At 37.1% G+C, this 18,776-nt stretch overlaps 1 protein-coding gene across 1 annotated transcript; it reads right to left on the bottom strand.

Annotated features, from left to right (window-relative positions):
• Window positions 1-4,316: 4,316 nt before the first annotated feature.
• Window positions 4,317-17,902, bottom strand: LOC140245257 (protein arginine N-methyltransferase 2-like). The gene is made up of 10 exons (XM_072324841.1): window positions 17,645-17,902; window positions 15,871-16,056; window positions 14,828-14,917; window positions 13,544-13,615; window positions 12,135-12,299; window positions 10,232-10,404; window positions 7,483-7,612; window positions 6,840-6,979; window positions 6,035-6,203; window positions 4,317-4,388 (listed from the first exon to the last, which is right to left on the bottom strand). The coding sequence occupies exons 1-10, from the start codon at window positions 17,900-17,902 to the stop codon at window positions 4,356-4,358; spliced, it is 1,416 nt and encodes a 471-aa protein (XP_072180942.1). The 3' UTR covers window positions 4,317-4,355.
• Between the last annotated feature and the right edge of the window lie 874 nt (window positions 17,903-18,776).

The raw sequence follows: 18,776 nt of genomic DNA, 5'->3' as shown, positions 1-18,776 counted from the left end.
GCTGCAAAGACATTGATGTAGGCATGTACCTTCAAGCAAAAAGCACCCTGTGAAAGTCACAATCATCTTTACAAGACTTTATGAAGGAAATGCACCATAGAAAATAAACTATAAATTACTTTACAATTGCATGTGTGGAAACTACAGCTGCAAATATTGCATATCTGTGACAGCTGCACAAATTGTACTGACATACATGTTGTATATCATCATTTCCATTCAGAGTGACATTACGCTGTAGTAGAACTGGTAATCACCCCAGAAGGCTACACCAAAGTCAATGCACTGTGTAATAAATACAAACAACACTTTTTCCCCCCACTGGTAGTTAGTTGCTTTTGTACAGCAGAGAGAGAGAGAGAGAGAGAGAGAGAGAGAGAGAAACAAATACACAACATCTGCACATCTCTAACATGTTTCAATATTTGATCAATTTACACATCAAAAAAAAAAATCAAAATTAAAATTTCACTTCTTAAGTATGTTTCCATAATACTGAGGTCTTACTGAATAAATACTTTTCCTGAATTGACTTGAGCTGAATAATCGACTGAAACAAGTACACCACAGTATCACAATTATTAATTATGACCCGCTCCAACAAAAGGATCCGAAAGTCGGGGAAGGACAATTTTCTGAAAATGACATGACCTTATTCCCTTACTCTTCCACTCTATTTTCATATATTTCATGACTCCTAAAAGTACTCAGTTGCAGAGATATTGATGAATTAATAGCGCATGTTGAGTGGTTTAGGCAATCAGCGTTTCGAGAAAACCGATTTTAAAGTTTTCCTTCCGACTCTATCATGATCAAGGGGAGGCGCGACAGTTTTCACCTCTTGACAATAGAAGGCATGCTCATAGCAACCTCCGCGATGTTCATTCAAGCTTAGAGCCAGCTGGCTACGCACGACCAATCAGTAATGAGGGTGCCATGCACTGACCAATAAGATCACTCAACTGTTGATAGGGTCGGAGTCTAGCTGCAGCGCTAAATCCAAATCTTCAGACACGTTTCTGTTCTGTCGAAAGTTGGAAAATCATGGCCCAGAAAAACGCTAATTTCTTGCCTTTCCTTTGATCATTTAGCTTCGAAATTTTGGCAGATGATAGACAATACATGATACTACAAAATTATACCAAAAACAAATATCCGGTGGTTTTGACCGATCTCGATGATCTGACTTCAAACCCGATTTTCTCGGCTCAGCTGTCAATAGGATCCTTCTGTTGTGGCGGGTCACATATTATACATCTTGTACAAATGGATACCTGGTAAATGAAGTGTAATCCACTTTACAATGAGCTAAAACTTGGATTCTGGTTCCACTTCAACTGTTGGGAACATCATGCATGATTCATGATTTCACAGCATCTATTAAAAGTTGTGGCAAGAACATAGTGCTTGATCATTTTTCTTTGCATCATAATGAAGTATGTCGTATCAATAGATTTGTCGTCAGATCACGGAACCTGCACAAAATGTCACAAAATTTAAGGCTTCTTTTCTGCAAAATCTTGAGAGGACTTTCTAACAGCTCTTAGAGAGAGCCTTGACTATTGATCACATGTAATGGCTTGTTTTCATACAACATAGATGAGAAAAATATGCAACACATATTATAAAACACACATATACATGTATGTTCAATTGAGGTCAGATTCTCACAAAACAGATTATGAAGTTAAGAATGATGTACAACTTGTATCTCTAGGAATGTTGCTACTGAGGAGAGAGGTCTTCTGAACAGGCCATTGAAGCACACCGACTCAAATCTGATTGCACACAAAGGGAATTTCAGCTTACTCCATTACATCATTCTGCATGAAGGCATTACCAAATTACCCTGAAAATTTCCATAATGCTCTTAAAAACATGCTACACTGCTGATTGTTGTGTTGTTGGTTGGTGTTTTCTTCTTCTTTTTTTCATGAATATAACTGACTATTTGAATTCAAGTTTTGTGGAGTTTTCACTTGATGTAACTTATGGACTTTTAAAAAGTAATTATTGAGTAGTAATAATGTCACAATCCAAAACAGGCCTTGAAACACTTTTACTCCATTCAATAGCCCAAAACTTCAAATCAAACTGATAAGGATTATTGAAAAGGAAAAAAGAAATAGATTGAAAAATACATGTTGTTGTAATACAGAAATATACATGTGGTAATATAACATTGCAAGTTCATAAGATAATTCCAGACCTTCTGGGAACTTACCATCAGGTAATTTGGTCATGTACAATCAGAACTGCAGCTAAGATAGTTTAACAACTGAAATACCAGCCTCTGATTGGCTGCTGCCATGCTGCTACCATGGACACTGTTATTACTGTTGGGTGCAACTGACATTAAAGGGGATGGCTAGTAACTGATCAGTGTCATATTCAAGTAATGTGCAGTTTAATGTTTCCAGGTTAGCATGCCTGTACAGTGACGGGGCCTTAAACTGCACATAACTTGAATATGAGACCATTCTGAAGCAAATAATTTTCACACAACAATTGATATATAATGCACTCTGAAATGAATCCCACAAGGATTGGAACAATCATCCCCAGCATTCCCACTGATTCCCACTGATCAGTTACTAGCCATCCCCTTTAAATGGAAGTGGTTTGATAAATTCATAAGACATCTGCACAAAATCAGAGAGATATTAACACAGCTTTGCCAATTTGAGAGAGAAATAGCACTTAAATCATCCAAGCCATGTTGAAAAACTGAAGACTCAATCATAAAGTAGTAATTACATTTTTTTTTTTTTTTTTTTTTTGGGGGGGGGGGGGATTGTGCACGAAACAAAAACAGAATTATATATGAATAACAAACAACACTGAATCTGATGAAATGCTACCAGCTAAGAGTAAAATTAATGATTAGGCCCTTTAAAAAGATCTGGCACCAAACCACACGCACATGATTGTGGCTTGCGGGACTCAAGCAGTTAAAATGCTACTTGTCAGCTGCAGTAATAAGGCCAAGTGGCGAGGACATGTTTCATAATACATGTAGAGATGGGCTGTGCTGTTAGGCACTGCGTACAATGATCATGTGTACAGCCGTACATTGTCCCGTGGGTGACAACACCTTGTATCTCAATTGGCATACCTGGTATATAAAAAACCTCCTAACTCAATTTTAATACATGTATATCAAAAAATAGGGGCTAGTGATTTGAACAATTATCAAATGAATGTAATCCAAAACAATATTTCCATACTTTTTTTAATGTCAACAATGATAACATTTTGTGAAAATTTTGCAAAAAAAAAAAAAAAAAAAAAAATGACAATTGAAAATTCATATCTCTGGGGGGTGTTTCATCAAAGAGTTCGTCGGAGGTTTTCACCGACAAATTTGCTATCAGCCAATCAGACGCAAGGATTTACACTGACAACTGTTAAAAGCTAATGAAATCCTTGGTCTGATTGGCTGATAGCAAATTTGTCGGTGAAAACTCCGACGAACTCGTTGATGAAACGCCCCCCTGAAATATGACATCTTGTCACCCCATGGACGACATGCCAATAAATGCAGCCACGCAAAATTAATGATGTATCGGTAACAAACAGTTAAGATATTACTCTTCAGCAGCCATTGATGCACGAGTTTCCTGAGAACGATGAACTTCCCATCAAACTGCAAAAGATGGAACTGATCTGCATAGATTTTTGCTGTCAATTAAAAGAGGAAATACCGTTTCGACAGCACAATTATTTGCATCCTTCTGTAAAGCACCTATTTATGAGTATGATTTATATTGCACGCAAATTAAAATTGATATGCACACAGAGTATTAGGACCTGAACAACTGACTTCACAGCTATTACCACCAGTCCTCTGTGATGTTCACTTATTGATATAAATGATCGTTTTTGCATTGATTATTGCTTACTTTGATTTGGTGTCTGTAAATCCACAGGTTGACTCTGAAGGTACAGTGTACCTGTACTTCTTCTCCGACTGATTGCCAGCTTTTCGTTCTTTCCTTTACAATGATTACTTTGTATTTTCCTGCTAATATGAGAAGCATAACACAAAATTATAATGAATCTGTTCCCTGCAGTGCAGTAGATGCAGAAGAGCTAAAGTGAAGGGGGGAAAAAAAAGGAGAAGAGATATTTGTGCTTGGTCCTACATACTGCACTTTGTGTTTGCTGAACAGCTCTTGACAAATCCGGGAACTGACTGATCAGCTGACACAATGTTGAGGCAACCTCGCTCAATGGGTTCCGACTGACATGTTGGCATGCTAGTACTTGACAAGTTCAACAAGTCCCTGGCTCCACTAAAATGATGTGTCGTGAGAGAGTGTCCCTGGTTTGCTGTAAGAGGACCACAGGATGTACTACCTCCACACTCCAAAAGTCTTGTCAAACACCTGCATAAAAGATAGAAACAGAGAGCCACTCAGTCAACCAATCATAAAGTCCAGCTGCCCAAAGATTGTTGTGAGGAAAAGGCGCAAAAGAACAGTCACACAAAGCAATGCAATGCTACCATTTCTTGCTACAAGATAAGGCCAACTAGCAACAGTGCTAAGTATTTGAAAATCTTTACAAGGGAATGTACCACTAGGAGAACGAAGTCAGGAAGCATTTAAATATCAATGCATAAGGTATAATGGCTATGAAGATGTCAAAAATTACCTGGGTACTTAATGCCCTATTCGTGGGGACCTCAACTGAACTATCCAAGTCACCTGGGTAGATCTATTATATAGTGTACCAATAATCTATCTAAAATTCTGCAAGAACTCATGGGTATTATAGAAACAAACAAATTACCATTCATATGATATGGGACAGATTTGATTAAATAGTCAATAAGGAAATATGAGTCACAGTATCTGACTTTACCCAAAGAACTTAAAAAAAAAAAAAAAAATGTACCTAACTACAAAAGTATGTTTATTCTAGTCTGTGCATACCCTTAACATTTGCAAATATAAATCATCTCATCTTTCTAATACTGTAAAAGTGGATATTTTCGCGCGACTAATTTTTCGCGCTAGGCTGGGTCAGAAGAGTTTCGCGTGTTTTTAATTCCGCAGAATCAAGACATCACGCACAGGAATGTATGGCAAGCCAAAATATTCGCGTGTTTTTATTTTCGCGCTAGTTTCTGGTTGCGCGAAATGCGCGAAAATTTCAACACCGCGAAAATTTCCACTTTTACAGTACCTCTATTTGAATTTTAGTCTCCATGTCAGATAAATTGATAAAAGAGTTAATATTTACACTAAACATGTAGAAATCTTGGTCAGCAATGGTCATTCCATTACTATAAAGCACAAGCTTATTCAAGGTGAAAATCATGGTCTTGTATTTGAATCACATTCTTACATAGTTTTGGTTATTCAGACAATTTTCAGAGGAGATGTGCCCCCGAATGTGTTGGACGAGATGTATACCCTAATATAAGAAATAAACTCATGAGCACATCGATTACAAATTCTTGCTTAAAACTTCACATTCACAGAGATACAAAAATGGATATGAGTGTACAAAATGAGACATCACAATGTGATTTTTTTTCTCCTACTTATGATAATTCTGTTCCTCGAAAACTTGAAATTGTATCTATATATTCATCTGATATGTTTCCCTTCATTTGTGTACTACAAAACATTCATTCTACAGTATAAGTGAAATTACCCCCCCCCAAAAAAAAAAAAAAAAAAAAAAAAAAAGAATTTTCAATCATTTAGGTTCCATTTCCAGCAACTCTAAAGAAGGGCTACAAAATCTTTACAAACTTGAAACTACAAAAGAAGAAAGGGAAGAAAATATGAACCTTTTCTTGCATCGAGCTGAAAAGTCGTATCTTGCCGGACAGTCTGACCTTGAAGTGCCTTATATTCATCTCATATGTTTTCCTTCATTCACATACTGCAAAAATTGTTTTTACAGTATAAGTGCAATTACAAAAAAAAAAAGTTAGAATCATTTAGTCATTTCCAGCGACTCTCAGAAGGGCTACCTCAAATCTGTATAAACCTCAAACTAGACAGAAGAAAATACGAACCTTTTCTTGCATGGAGCTGAAAAGTCGTATCTTGCCGGACAGTCTGACCTTGAAGTGCCTTCTCCACAGGTGGCTGCGTTCCATCATCATGGTTCCCACGACAACGTCCCCCTTCATCAGGTCATACCAGTCATCCAGGATGAATACTGCTTGCTTCCAGTGGGTGAGTCTATTTTGAGGAGGCATCACAGTATAAACAAGTAGGCAAATATAAACAAAACATTGTTGAATGAATGAATGAATGAATGAAAGAATGAATATATAAAAACGAAAATAAATAGACAGCTATACAGGGTGTATATAGTAATTGACTGAATGAAACTATCTAATAAACAAATATATCACATAGCACAAATGATACTATGTAAATTACAAAAACAAATTGATTAATAGATAAATACATACATGAGTGTATAAATAAACAAATACATAGATACACTAAAAAGAGAATAGATATAGAAATTAAACTAGTGAAATAAATTAATAGATAAACATACGCACAATCAAGCGCATAGCACGGGAGAGAGAGAATGATATAGGAAGAGTTTTATCATAAAACAAGCTATTTAAAATCCATTCTTGTTAAGTTGAGATTGTGATTAAAGCTGCTAAAAACAAAGAAAATATTAAGAAAATACAAGATATTATTAATCATAGCTTCTAGAATGTTCCGTGTTATGTTACAAGTGAGGTATTCTTGGAAAGATTTATTTTTGCTTCATCTGATGATGGGACTTACTTTGAAATGTTTAAAAATGGCACGTGGCTCATTTTGCAATAAAACTCTTTCATATGTTTCACTTACGGAGACTTTGGCCCTGTGTCCAGTACAACTTGGTCGTCCAGACTGTCGCCCAGGGGAGCAAAGTCCACAGAGAACCAGGAGCCAAACCCGTGGAAGGTTCCGGGTGTGGTCACTCTGAAGCTAAACTCCATCTTAATGGCCTGCATAACAAAAACAGGAATCATTATAAGACAGAAAGAATAAGAACGCAAATGTCACTTCCACATTCACAGATAACGTATAGTTGTAGTTCATTTCATTTCGCAAAAAATCCATTCAAAAAGAATAAAATCTCTTGTTGCTCATGGTTTTGTTTCATTTATCATCTTATGTTGGTATAGTCAGTTCTGTACAAAAACAATTTTTTTTTTGCTAATTCTACTGAACCCCCCCACTAAACATTGAATGTAATTCTATCACAAGGGTTCATTGACAAGTGTCAATTTTCATACACACAGACAGATGTATATACATATATACTTGTGTTCATAGACTTCTGTTGCCCAAAGGTTGACAATTCGTGGCATATTTTTGTTGACATATCACAGACATGAAAAGTCTTCAGTATATCACAGTTTGAGAGAAAAGGAGTGACTTATATCCAAAAGCCCCTTCTATTTTCTTCTGTTTTTTTTTTTTTTTTTTAAATCACATCACTACTGACCTCTAGCTGCTGGACAGTCAGCTTGCAGAGGTCAAAGGTGAAAATGAGCGCTGGCTCCGATAAGATGTCACCAGGGTTTAGCTGTTCATTGATGAGAGGCTTGGAGAAGTACTCAGATTTGGCAGCTGCTCTGTCATGAAGGCAATGAATGCAGGCAGCGTAAAACATCATTACTTATTAACATCAAATGAATGTTCCTGTAGACATACTGGGAGTTAATGGGGTCTGAGCTTTCGATCCCAGCAGAATCTTCGTCAGGGGTAACGACAAACAGACAGGGAAAGTAATCACATAATAAAAGGACTACACACAACAAGAACAGTCAGGGGAGGGCTAGGGACACAGAACGAAGAAAACAAAAGGGAAGAGTTGGGGGTCATGGGCAAGGAGCCCAACAGGTAAAGGGAGGGGGATTAAAGCAAGAGGGTTAATAGACAAAAGGCAGAGGTGGGTCAATGATGATCCCAAGAATCAAAGAGGGCAACCTGTGAAGGATAAAGATGAATAGGGAGGCAACATCAAACAGGGTAAGGAACAACAGAGGGATAAAGAATAGGAAGAGAGTGAAATAGCAACAGCACGAGTGGAGGGGGGGGGGGGGCTGAACAAGCAGTGAGCCCTAACCTGGTGTACCAAGGCATACTTGTGAAAAGCATCTTCAACAAATCTCAGAATTACACTACAGTCGACTCCCATTATGTCTATGTCCTCGTAACTAGCAGTTCCTTTTACGTTATATTGAAATTTTGTTACAGCTGAACAGTAAAAGATATAAAGATGTATACATGATGATTTAGGGACCTGAATTTAAACTTCATTGTAACAATAAATTTGTTAATACCTTATTCATTTAATACAAGAGTGCACTGCACTACAACTGTGAAAGTTTTCTTGATCCTAATTTTGTTTTGGAGGAAACCTTGCCATATACTGTAGTAACAAACACCATTTTTACCCTTACTGTACTTGTCAATTTGCTTTCAATCTGGAGCTCTTTGTTTGCCTACATGCACAGATGTCTGGAGACTACTTGTCAGTGAATAATGTTTACCTAATCCCCCTAATACCTATCGAGTCATATTGGAGTTCCTGTTAGAGTGAGGCCCACTGCTACACCTGAGTGAGGCTTCCTAATCTACAACTAGGTCAAGTTTGGATGGATTTATACTGAACACTGATGAAAGAACTACAGCAGTTTAAGCTACACATATAAAGCACTTGAACACACAAAGGATTACACATTATTGATTTATCTAATGTATTATACAAAAGAAAGAAAAACCACCATGACACTAAATATGAAGCTCGGATATGTACTGCAATTGCAGCAACATATAAGGCAGACAAGGGATACAAAGATAACATAGTTCACATTACAGAGTAAACATCACTGCACTACAAATGGAAATGACAATGTACAAAACTATACTATTGCAGAAATTGACACTTCTATTGCCATCATTGTTTTAACAGCAAGAAATTTGATAATATTGAAATATTTTTAAACATAACTGTAAGAGCATGAGACAAGGCAAACCTTGCGATAGGCAAATTATCACTTTAACCAAAGCCGTATTCACCTATTGGCACATTTATTGGAAAGCTATCATTTTCAATCAGCAAATCTGGAATTTAGCTGTTTATGAATAGAGATCACCTTAAAGGGGATGGCTAGTAACTGATCAGTGGGAATCAGTGGGAATGCTGGGGGATGATTGTTCCAATCCTTGCAGGATTCACTTAAGAGTACATTATATATCTATTGCTGTGTGAAAATTGAAGACCTGAATATAAGAACGACCCAAGTCCAATTTTTGGCCAAATTCAGTTTGACATGGGAAATTGTAGCTCATGCATGGATTAATCTTGTGTGTAAATGATAAATCCTAATAACCCCCGGAAGTGCCTGAAATAAATGAGTTAAATCTTATATGAATGTAAGAATGAAGGACTTGGGTCATTCTTACATTCATATTATAGTCCTCTCTCTCATCCTTCTCTCACCTCTATAGCAGAATATTATGTTTATGATTCAAAGAACGACCCAAGTCCATCACACAAAATGGTCTCTCCACAATTAATGTAATTGTTAATTGTCATAATAATATATGTTCTAGTTTGTATATACAATGTTGCCTTCCCATCACAGTTAAATAGAATATCATTGGACAAATAAAAGAGATATGAAGTTTTTTTAAGTTTACTCGAAATGGTCTTCCATGGACTTGGGTCATTCTTATATTCAGATACTCAATTATTTGCTTCAGAATGGTCTCGTATTCAAGTAATGTGCAGTTCAATGTTTCCAGGTTAGCATGCCTGTACAGTGACGGGGTGATCGTTAACGGCCCGAGGGGCTATGTTTATTTGATTTTTTTTCAGTAATGATAATAATTTTTTAGTAATGATAATAATATAATAATGATAATAAGAACATGGTCTTTTCTTATCCAGGGTAGCCACTAAGTATTGACACTGTCCTACCAGAGGGCCCTGCCAGTATTAATCCAGCAGTAATCCTAGCCTGTCAAATACAACATGCAAAGTCTGGGTTACAATCAAGCAATTCATGGCCATATCAAAGGTCTGGCAGATTTCACAATGAAGATATTTAGTCCTTTGTGTTCTGTCTGCTAAATGAAAATTGATTTAAAAAAAAATAAATACAAATAAGAAAATGAAAAGTAGTCCATTCTATGCTTCTATCAGTTTTTATGAGGTGAGTTTGAGAGATAGTGACAATGCTTACTTCAGAGATGAGTAGTCCAGGTCGCACACTGAATCCCAGAATGCAATGCGCTCCTGCTGCTTGGGGGCCGAGATGGGGGCCAGGGTGAGGTGGGCCTGTGAGGGCCACATCCTCCCATCGTCCTTCAGCCACTTGTCCCTGGCAATGATGACCGACTCTATCATGAATTCAAACTAGAGAGTTCAAATTAACACAAGCATGCTCCCGAGAGGCTGTCCATTAATATGTAGATGAAATGATTGACATAAAGTCCCGATACAGTGGGGAAACATGGATGGCCCGACTGAGTCAAGCTTCATTCACTACCCACCAGGGTACATTTGAAAACCATAAATAGCGTAGATCTACTGAAATAGAACTGCCGATCAGCAAATAACATGTGCTTTGAAGCATACATTTGTATCTGTTGACTCCAATTAAGATTCTTTGACTGTCAGTGTACTTACATAGAGATCGGTGATAAATCTGTACACAATTCATCACGGGGATTCTCGAATATACCCGGGTCAGGCTAGTTTTACAACTCCATGGTATCCCCATGCTACCAGGTCTTTAATCAAAATCTTTTAACTACCGTGTTTTATAAGCAGATGGAGAATAAATGAAATTTCCTCTCTCATATTTATATATGCAGCAATTGCTCAGTATATTTTAAAAAGAAAACCAGTTGACTTTACCCAAGACTAATAGGTTTAAAATGGTATATGTCTCTCTCTTTCTTTCTATGTTACATGTTTATCTATCTTACTATCTTGACAAGCGTATACCTGTAGACATGAATTTCGTATCTGAATAGAGAGAAGAAAAGAGTGACAGATAACTAGAAAGAACAATAACTGGGGGGAGGGGGAGATTATCTTTCCAACAGAATCAGAAAGAAGAAGACAAGAAAAAAACTAGATATATCGCTACGGCGACTGATATGCCTCCGCCATAATGCATGGTTCTCCTAATAGGTATATAGTACAATGTCTTGACAATGTGTGATGACAGTTTCAAACAATAGGCAAAATATCAAAATGACAGGTTTGACGCAAATGTGCTGAATGTTCACTTTCCTAGAACTAGGTTCAATTGGATGAATGATTAAAATGTCAGAGTGCAGGTATTTGGGGAACTGATGATTTTTACTTGACTTTTGACCCTTTTATAAGTTTATGCATTGAGTAATTTTTCAAGGTATTGAGAAAAAGTATAATTTCAGTATCAAAAGGGAAAATAGCATTATCTAAACCTGGCCTTTGACCTTTGACCTCACAGTTCCAAAGAGAATCACTGTTAGGTTGAACATGCATAAATATGTAAGTTTCATGATGATACACCTTGAGTTACTTTTGAGATATGGAGGAAAAAGTGCAATTCAGCACTTTCACTTGACGACCTTTTGACCTTTGACCTTTTGGCAAGAAACCTCCCACAGAATATATATTGGGTAATACATGTATACATCAAGTTAAAAAAAAAAAAAAAAACCTTCATTCATTGCATAAATATAAGGAAAGTAGGGATATTTTGAGAAGTTGACCTTGACCTTTGACCCCCTGACCTTTGACCCATGACCCCAACTTCTGTAGATAATCACTGCCCATCGGTACAAGCATATATACTAAGTTCCATGAAGATACCTTGAACCATTTGCGAGATATGGAGAAAAACATGAAATTTCATTTTTTTTTCACAAAATAACCTGTGACCTTTGACCTTTGACCCTGTGACCCTAAAATCCACACAAAGTATTATCCCCCAAGGATATACCCTCATACCAAGTTTGATGTAAAACCACGACATGGTTCTTGAGATATCGACAAAAACAAAACGGGACGGACGGACGGACGGACGACCAGAAAACATAATGCCTCCGGCCACTTTGTTGCGGAGGCATAAAAAAACATGATGAACTTACAATGAGCAGAGTCCCCATCCACTCTGAGATTATGAGGTCTACTTTTTCGGGAAGCATCACTCCTTCAACTTTGCCATGGAAGACTTGGATACGCTCCGATAAGTGGTTGTGCTCAATTAGGTTCCTTGCTGTCTCTGCAATTTCACTGGCTTCAATAGAATACACCTTTATCAAGAATCAAAATGAAGACCAAAAACAAGTGAGATCATAGTTTTCAAAAAATATTTGTGTTAAAATCATCTTGCTTTAAGTGAAATATTCCATTTACAGCTTGACTCTCATAAATTGAGTAAAGTTGATCAAACGGAATGGTGGGTGCTTTTTTTAACAAAATCAGACAAAACTGTATAAGTCATGGAAATTCTAATGTTTCTCATGTTTTCCAGGAATAGTGGTACTAACTAAGGTGACAGGTTTATCAATCTCCTGTACACATCTTCACTGAATTCTTCTTGCTAAATATCAAATCAAAAAGAATAGTTTATGGCATTAGCATCATATTGAGGAATGGTAATACCCTCAATAGCAATAATGAATATTAATGACATATGCCAAAACAAATTTATATTGCCTAGTCTCATTGATGATCATCAATGGATTATATTCTTCTTTGATATCAATGTGAAATTTTGTCATTTTGTATTTTTAAGACTTTCTTATTGTTCACCTGTTTGTTTCATATTACCCTGTATTTCAAAGTCAAATTGAATATGACGCAGAGTTTCACTTCATGGATAACTGACAAAAACCTTTAAAATATAGTGATGACAGTCAACAAAATGAGACATAAGAATGGATTAAACATTTTCATATGAACAAAATTGAGAAGTGAAAAATGATTTAATTCAGGGAGTCACAAGACTGAAAACAGAGGCAATAATGAAGGAATGCAAGTGATATAAGATGGTAGAGGCCAAATGTGGTGGCCGAAAATGATAGGATGTGAAGAAACAGGAAAAGAAAATATACAAGATGCAATATAAAAAGAAGGCACAGATGAAGTACAGTACATTAAGTATGTATTCACAGGTTCAGGGAAGTATATGGATATATATGTTAGACAGACAATCGAGAAGGAATAACCTTTGACAAGGAAAGTGCTGGATCGGATTACGTACAGAGACTGTTGTGAAAATAAACACACAGGGGTGCTCATATATCTGTCTGCATGCTGCACAGACAAGGAATTACATTGTACCTAGGTCTGTGCGCAGAGTACACAGAGGTTGAAAGGGAAGACCGTGTGTGATGCCGATCTACAATGAGTGAATATATTCAGCTATTCCACATTCTCAACAAATATGTACACATGAATTAAAACGGCAAAAGGAATGCAAACTATACATATTTTTTTGCTAGAAACTAGGCACTGATTATCATGTTTTATTCTTCTTCTTTTTTTGACTCACCTGCTTTGCTGCTCCATGTTTGGCACACAGCATACTTAGGAAGCCTGTCCCACATCCCACATCTAGGACCACCTGCAAGTATATAAGCAAGGCTCATGATCTTTTTTTTTTATACAGCTTTCTGGTGTAGAAGTCCTTGAATTATGAGTGCTATTACCCTTAACTTGTTCAGAAAAACTCCAGGGCATATTCAGGCAGATGGCAATGATAGGGAAACCAGTTAACTGCACTGTATATCATAATTCTATTTCATTGGAAATATCATGAGGGAATGATATTAAAACACATTTCCTGGTAAAATGTGTCCCAATTATCAAATTCTATGTATACATATTGAAGTAATGATAAGTCTAGTACCTGGTATATTATATTTGGTCACCTGTCAACAACAAAAAATGAAATGATGGTTACGATTTCATCCCAAATTAAAAACCAAAGTGAAGCAGTGTGATAATACTGTGTGTAAAGAAATGTGGGCCAGTTCTGTCCCCCCCCCCCTTATTTTTCTAAAGTGTCTCAGATGTACTTACCCCACTCCTGATGACATACATTGTACCTCTTGTAGAAATTACACATCAACAAGGAAATGAAAAACTGATTTTAGTTGATCTTCATCATCTACAAACGGAAAAATGTTTGATCCAAATATTGCTGAGGTCTTTTCCACATGGAACAAAAAAATCACTAGCTGTTGAATCTACAAGGCAATGATTATGGAGGGGTACTGCAGAATTCGAAGGGTGAAATCATACAGTATATTTTACAGAGGTTGTGAATGTGTGAAATTAAGTGTAATCATCTGCACCCCTCCCCAGGGGTGGATCCAGGAATTCCGTTAAGGGGAGGCACCTTTACAAAATAAAAGGGGTGCATGTGCCCCCCCTTTTTTCTTTTCTTTTTTTTTTTTTTAAACAAAAAATTAAGAGGGGGAATGCGCCCGGTGCGCCATTGTCTCGATCCGCCACTGCCTCCCTGAAACAGGATAATAATCAGGCCAAGGGACATCAGATGCTTTTGAGTGAAAAGCCAAATCAGCAAACAGCATCAACCACAAACACATTAAAAAAAGAATGTGTATTCATCATACCGCTCTCATATTTCTCATCTTGCAAAACAAATATTGCATTTCTGGCAAAGTGATATATATTTGTCACAGTTTGTCTCTGATACATCTTAAATTCCAGCAATAGTTTTCCCCTACCACCTGAGTATCTATGGATCGTCCTTGTCATAAAACTGAGGGGAGAGAGACTGGGAAAGAGATAGAGAAAGAACTGATCTTACCTTTCCTTCTAAAAATTTCTTGTTTTTGACGATGGCATTAAAGTAGGCCTCATTTCTGGCTGTGTCACTCAGCATCTCCTGTTGCAATTTCTGTAAACATGAGGAGAAAAAAAAAACCAGTGATAGCAAACAGATATCTATTTCGTGTACATTTCGTGTGCCTAATAAATGTATACATATTTGTAATACCATGCTTATCATCACACATTTTGTTAACCACATTATAGAGGCCATATATATAACCTGTACACAGCATCTAGAATACGGTGGCCACAATACAAGATGTAGTAAACAGAGTACTATTTCAACATTCAAAACAGCGTCGAATTGAGGTGTGTGAAAATCAACTTACAGTAATACATTAACTCTGTTTACAGACCTATTGTTTAGGTTGAAAAAGCTTAATTACATTCTAGTTTTAATCTAGCTCTGCTTTTTGAGCAAGAGTACAACTGAAAACAGTGAACATTGTAAATTTATCATGCAAGTAAGTTGCACTGATCCATTATAAACTTTTTTTGCTTGCAAGGGAGAATATTTGAAAACTAATAGAGTAATCAACCCAGTTTGCAGTAGAGTGCCTGTTTCTGGCAGGGGCACTTTCATCCATCAATAAAACAGCTTTATGAACATCATGTCGTCTGTTGAGAATGAGAAGGGCGTTAAGTTGTCTCGAACATTATGGGTTTTGTGACAACTTAACGCCCTTATCATTCTCAACCGACGATGTGTGCTTAGTCCCACTTCAGAACACAAGCAGGAGTTACTCGCAAGTGTTATTAGAAGTGACACCTGATTGGGCCTTTTCATCAATGAATGAAATGGCCCCTACTGCAAATAGGCATCCTGCACAAGGCCTGCCGTAAACAGGTATTTACTCTAGCTGTTCTTGCACAATTCTCAATTGTTTTATTTTTTCCTTTAGTTTTACAGAGCATCTATAAAAATCCAAGAATGTATTTGACTAGAAGAGAGAACTGGAATTTCTTTATTAAAAAAGAAAAAATTAATGCAATGAAATTAAGTATAATATGCAGCTTTACCAGTGTGCTGTAGCTTCCAAAGTATTCCTCATCTTGCCAGTCAGGTTTGGTGATGGCACAGTGAGGGGGCTTCGTTGTGACGTGATTGGTGGGAATGTAACCGGTTACGCTGCCCTTGCGTGCCCACCACCAGTGTCCAGTCGTCTTGCACAGCACAGACAGCAGCTGTCCACTCTCAAAGCTTAGCTAAAAAGCAGAAATGATAAGACACTTTAAAGATTATGCAGAAAATAATTTTCCTGGTATTGCATTGCAATTTGCTATGTATTTTTTCTTTTAGATGACTGCTACATAAAATTTCTTGTGTGTGGTGTTTGCTTGTTTGTTTGTTGTTGGTGGGGTTTTTTTACATAGGAATGTACAGAACTTTGTTAAAAATATTTTCCCATTGATCAAAACTGCTAATCAAATTTGAGAAGTAAAATTATTCCCTGTTATGAAAGGGATAATGATTAAGAATAAAACAAAAAAGAAATGCAAGACTATCCAAGAGCAGTTCTTTCCATTTTTTTTTTTTTTTATTTGTTCATTTATTTATTTTATTTCATTTTGTCACCTTAGGGACATACAGCTGTTCCTCCTGGGCAAATGGAATGAACATAAATCAGTTTGTAGCAGGACAGACAGTTAAATGGATGGTACAGTTTTGGTTGAGATGGGGCTTCAGGTTTTCGAATTTTTTTTTTTGTAAGATAATGAGAAGCGCCTCTTTTGAAACATGAAAAAGCATACAATTCTTAGAGGAATTCAAAGGTCATTTCATAATTGTTTTTGAAATGGCAGAAATATCCAAAGACAAAGAGGTCCTATTGAATATAAACGGTGGGACCCAACTTTGTAACATTAACAGGACCACTGTGTTTTATTTTGTTTCTGAGTATCTCAGCAATTTCAAAGCCGATTTTCATCAAACTTTGAATTCCTCTTGGAATTGTATGCTATGAAATATTTCAGAAGTGGTTTTTAATCATCTCACCAAAAAAAAAAAAACAACCAAACAAATATGTACATAGAATTGAATCGCTACCTGGTACCTGATGGCTGAACCAAAACTATCATTAGTACCCAGTACCATCCCTTTAAAGGACAAGTTCACCCAAATATGTGTACGGATTGCAGCAATATAAATTATAGTACAAGACAATAGTGAAAGTGTGAAAAAAATCTGAAAATCTATTAAGAAGTTGTGATTTTGTAAATTTTCAAAGCTTCCATCGCTGGAAGAGAGGAATAAATTACAAGTTTGTAATGTCACAGCGGGGCAACGATAAGATCTAATTTTGTTATAAATTCTAAAGAAAATATAGGATAGATCTAAATAGAATTCAACATATTTTCAGATTTCTGGCAAAATGAAAGAGCACTTGACTTACCCTTTTGAGAAAGCAGGGGGACAATATTATCCTTTCTTAACATGTGGGTAACAAGTCTAGGAATATACATTCTAGATATTCTATGTACCGGTACTTTTCATTAAAAAAAAAAAAAAAAAAAATATGGAACTCTCTTGAAATCTTTGAATTTTATTTCCTTTTTAATCTTTATATCGTTGTGTCTTGCAAATACTGTGGAAACCAACACTCACTTCTATGAAATAATTATCTATGAATTCACCATAGTTCAACTTGACTATGCTGCTAGCTCGCTAAGCTCACCAACGCTCCTAGAGTGACTCGTAAGTTGGCTAATTCAATTCGTCAGGTTATGTCTGAAGAGTACCACAAACACTACACACACTGTGACGTGCGGGACTAAACAGTAAATGACAACAAACCTGAGTGTCGTCCTTGGCAGAAAAATCGGCAAGAGCAGTAACGACTTCCAAAACATCACTGTCATCAATCTCACTACATTTCCCATTACCACTTGCCGGTACATCTCCATTACTATCGATATCAATCGAGTTTATACTGACGAGACTTGATTTGTCTTCGTCGCCCATTTCCTTCCGATCGCTGCTAGCAAGATGTGAATTGAATGGAAAGCGCGCGTAGGCCGCCCGGCTAGCTCTCAATCTCAATCGAGCTTCCATCATCATACGCCCCTCAACGTCAGGGTAAGTGTACTCTTTCGTCCGACCGAACCACGCCACTCCACCTCCTCCACCAGCTGCTTCCCGAGAGGGTTGGTGGCGTCGTAGTCTAGTTTCTAGCCGTTTTTGTTTCGTCTTTATTTCTCCGAGTTGCGGTCGATTTGTACGTGCTGTACGCCCACTGTATTGCGCCAGGCCGAGTGAGGGCGCATACCCAGTGATTGCGTCGCAATCACTGGGTATGCGCCCTCACTCGGCCTGGCGCAATACAGTGGGCGTACAGCACGTACAAATCGACCGCAACTCGGAGAAATAAAGACGAAACAAAAACGGCTAGAAACTAGACTAGCGGCCAGGCCGCGCAGTCTCGTTAGCTCTATTTCCGCAATTGCGCAATCGTTTGACGACCCCCCCCCCATATTATGCTAGATGAACTTTTCGCCCCCCCCCCCCGCAATCTTTATTCCACTTGAAGGAACAAAGTCTATTACTAGTATTCTTTTCCAGCAACTTTGTGGATGATGTGTGACACTTTGTGGGAGCTGGGCGCCTTTGAATGTTTCAACAGATAAATGGCGCTATATAAATGCTGTTTCACGATCTGATCATCATCATATTCCATGTAGACACACAATATACTGTACACGGAAAATCTGAAAAAATGTAGACATGAAATACAGTACTAGTTATAGGCCCTATTATCAGTGATTATAAAACATACTACACAATAAACAAAAAATAATTACTTCTTTTTTTAGTGTGAACAATAACGCCGAATCATGTTTTTTTTTTTGTTTTTTTTTTAAGATTTAGGCTTGCACGTCAACAATAACAACAACAACAACAACAAAAACAAAACCAAAAAAAAAAAAAC

Source organism: Diadema setosum, chromosome 22 (assembly GCF_964275005.1).
Source record: "Diadema setosum chromosome 22, eeDiaSeto1, whole genome shotgun sequence".
In the NCBI taxonomy this organism is placed as follows: Eukaryota; Metazoa; Echinodermata; class Echinoidea; order Diadematoida; family Diadematidae; genus Diadema; species Diadema setosum.
The sequence above is the reverse complement of the archived record's forward strand: the minus strand, read 5'-3'. Positions and strand labels throughout refer to the sequence as shown.

Bases quoted from the DNA above. Each gene is read 5' to 3' on its own strand.
- LOC140245257 (XM_072324841.1), bottom strand. From the start codon at position 17,902: ATGGAAGCTCGATTGAGATTGAGAGCTAGCCGGGCGGCCTACGCGCGC. The intron at 12,300-13,543 runs GTGAGTCAAAAA...TTCTTGATAAAG, and splicing joins AACATGGAGCAGCAAAGCAG to GTGTATTCTATTGAAGCCAG. The intron at 6,980-7,482 runs GTCAGTAGTGAT...TTTGTTATGCAG, and splicing joins TGACTGTCCAGCAGCTAGAG to GCCATTAAGATGGAGTTTAG.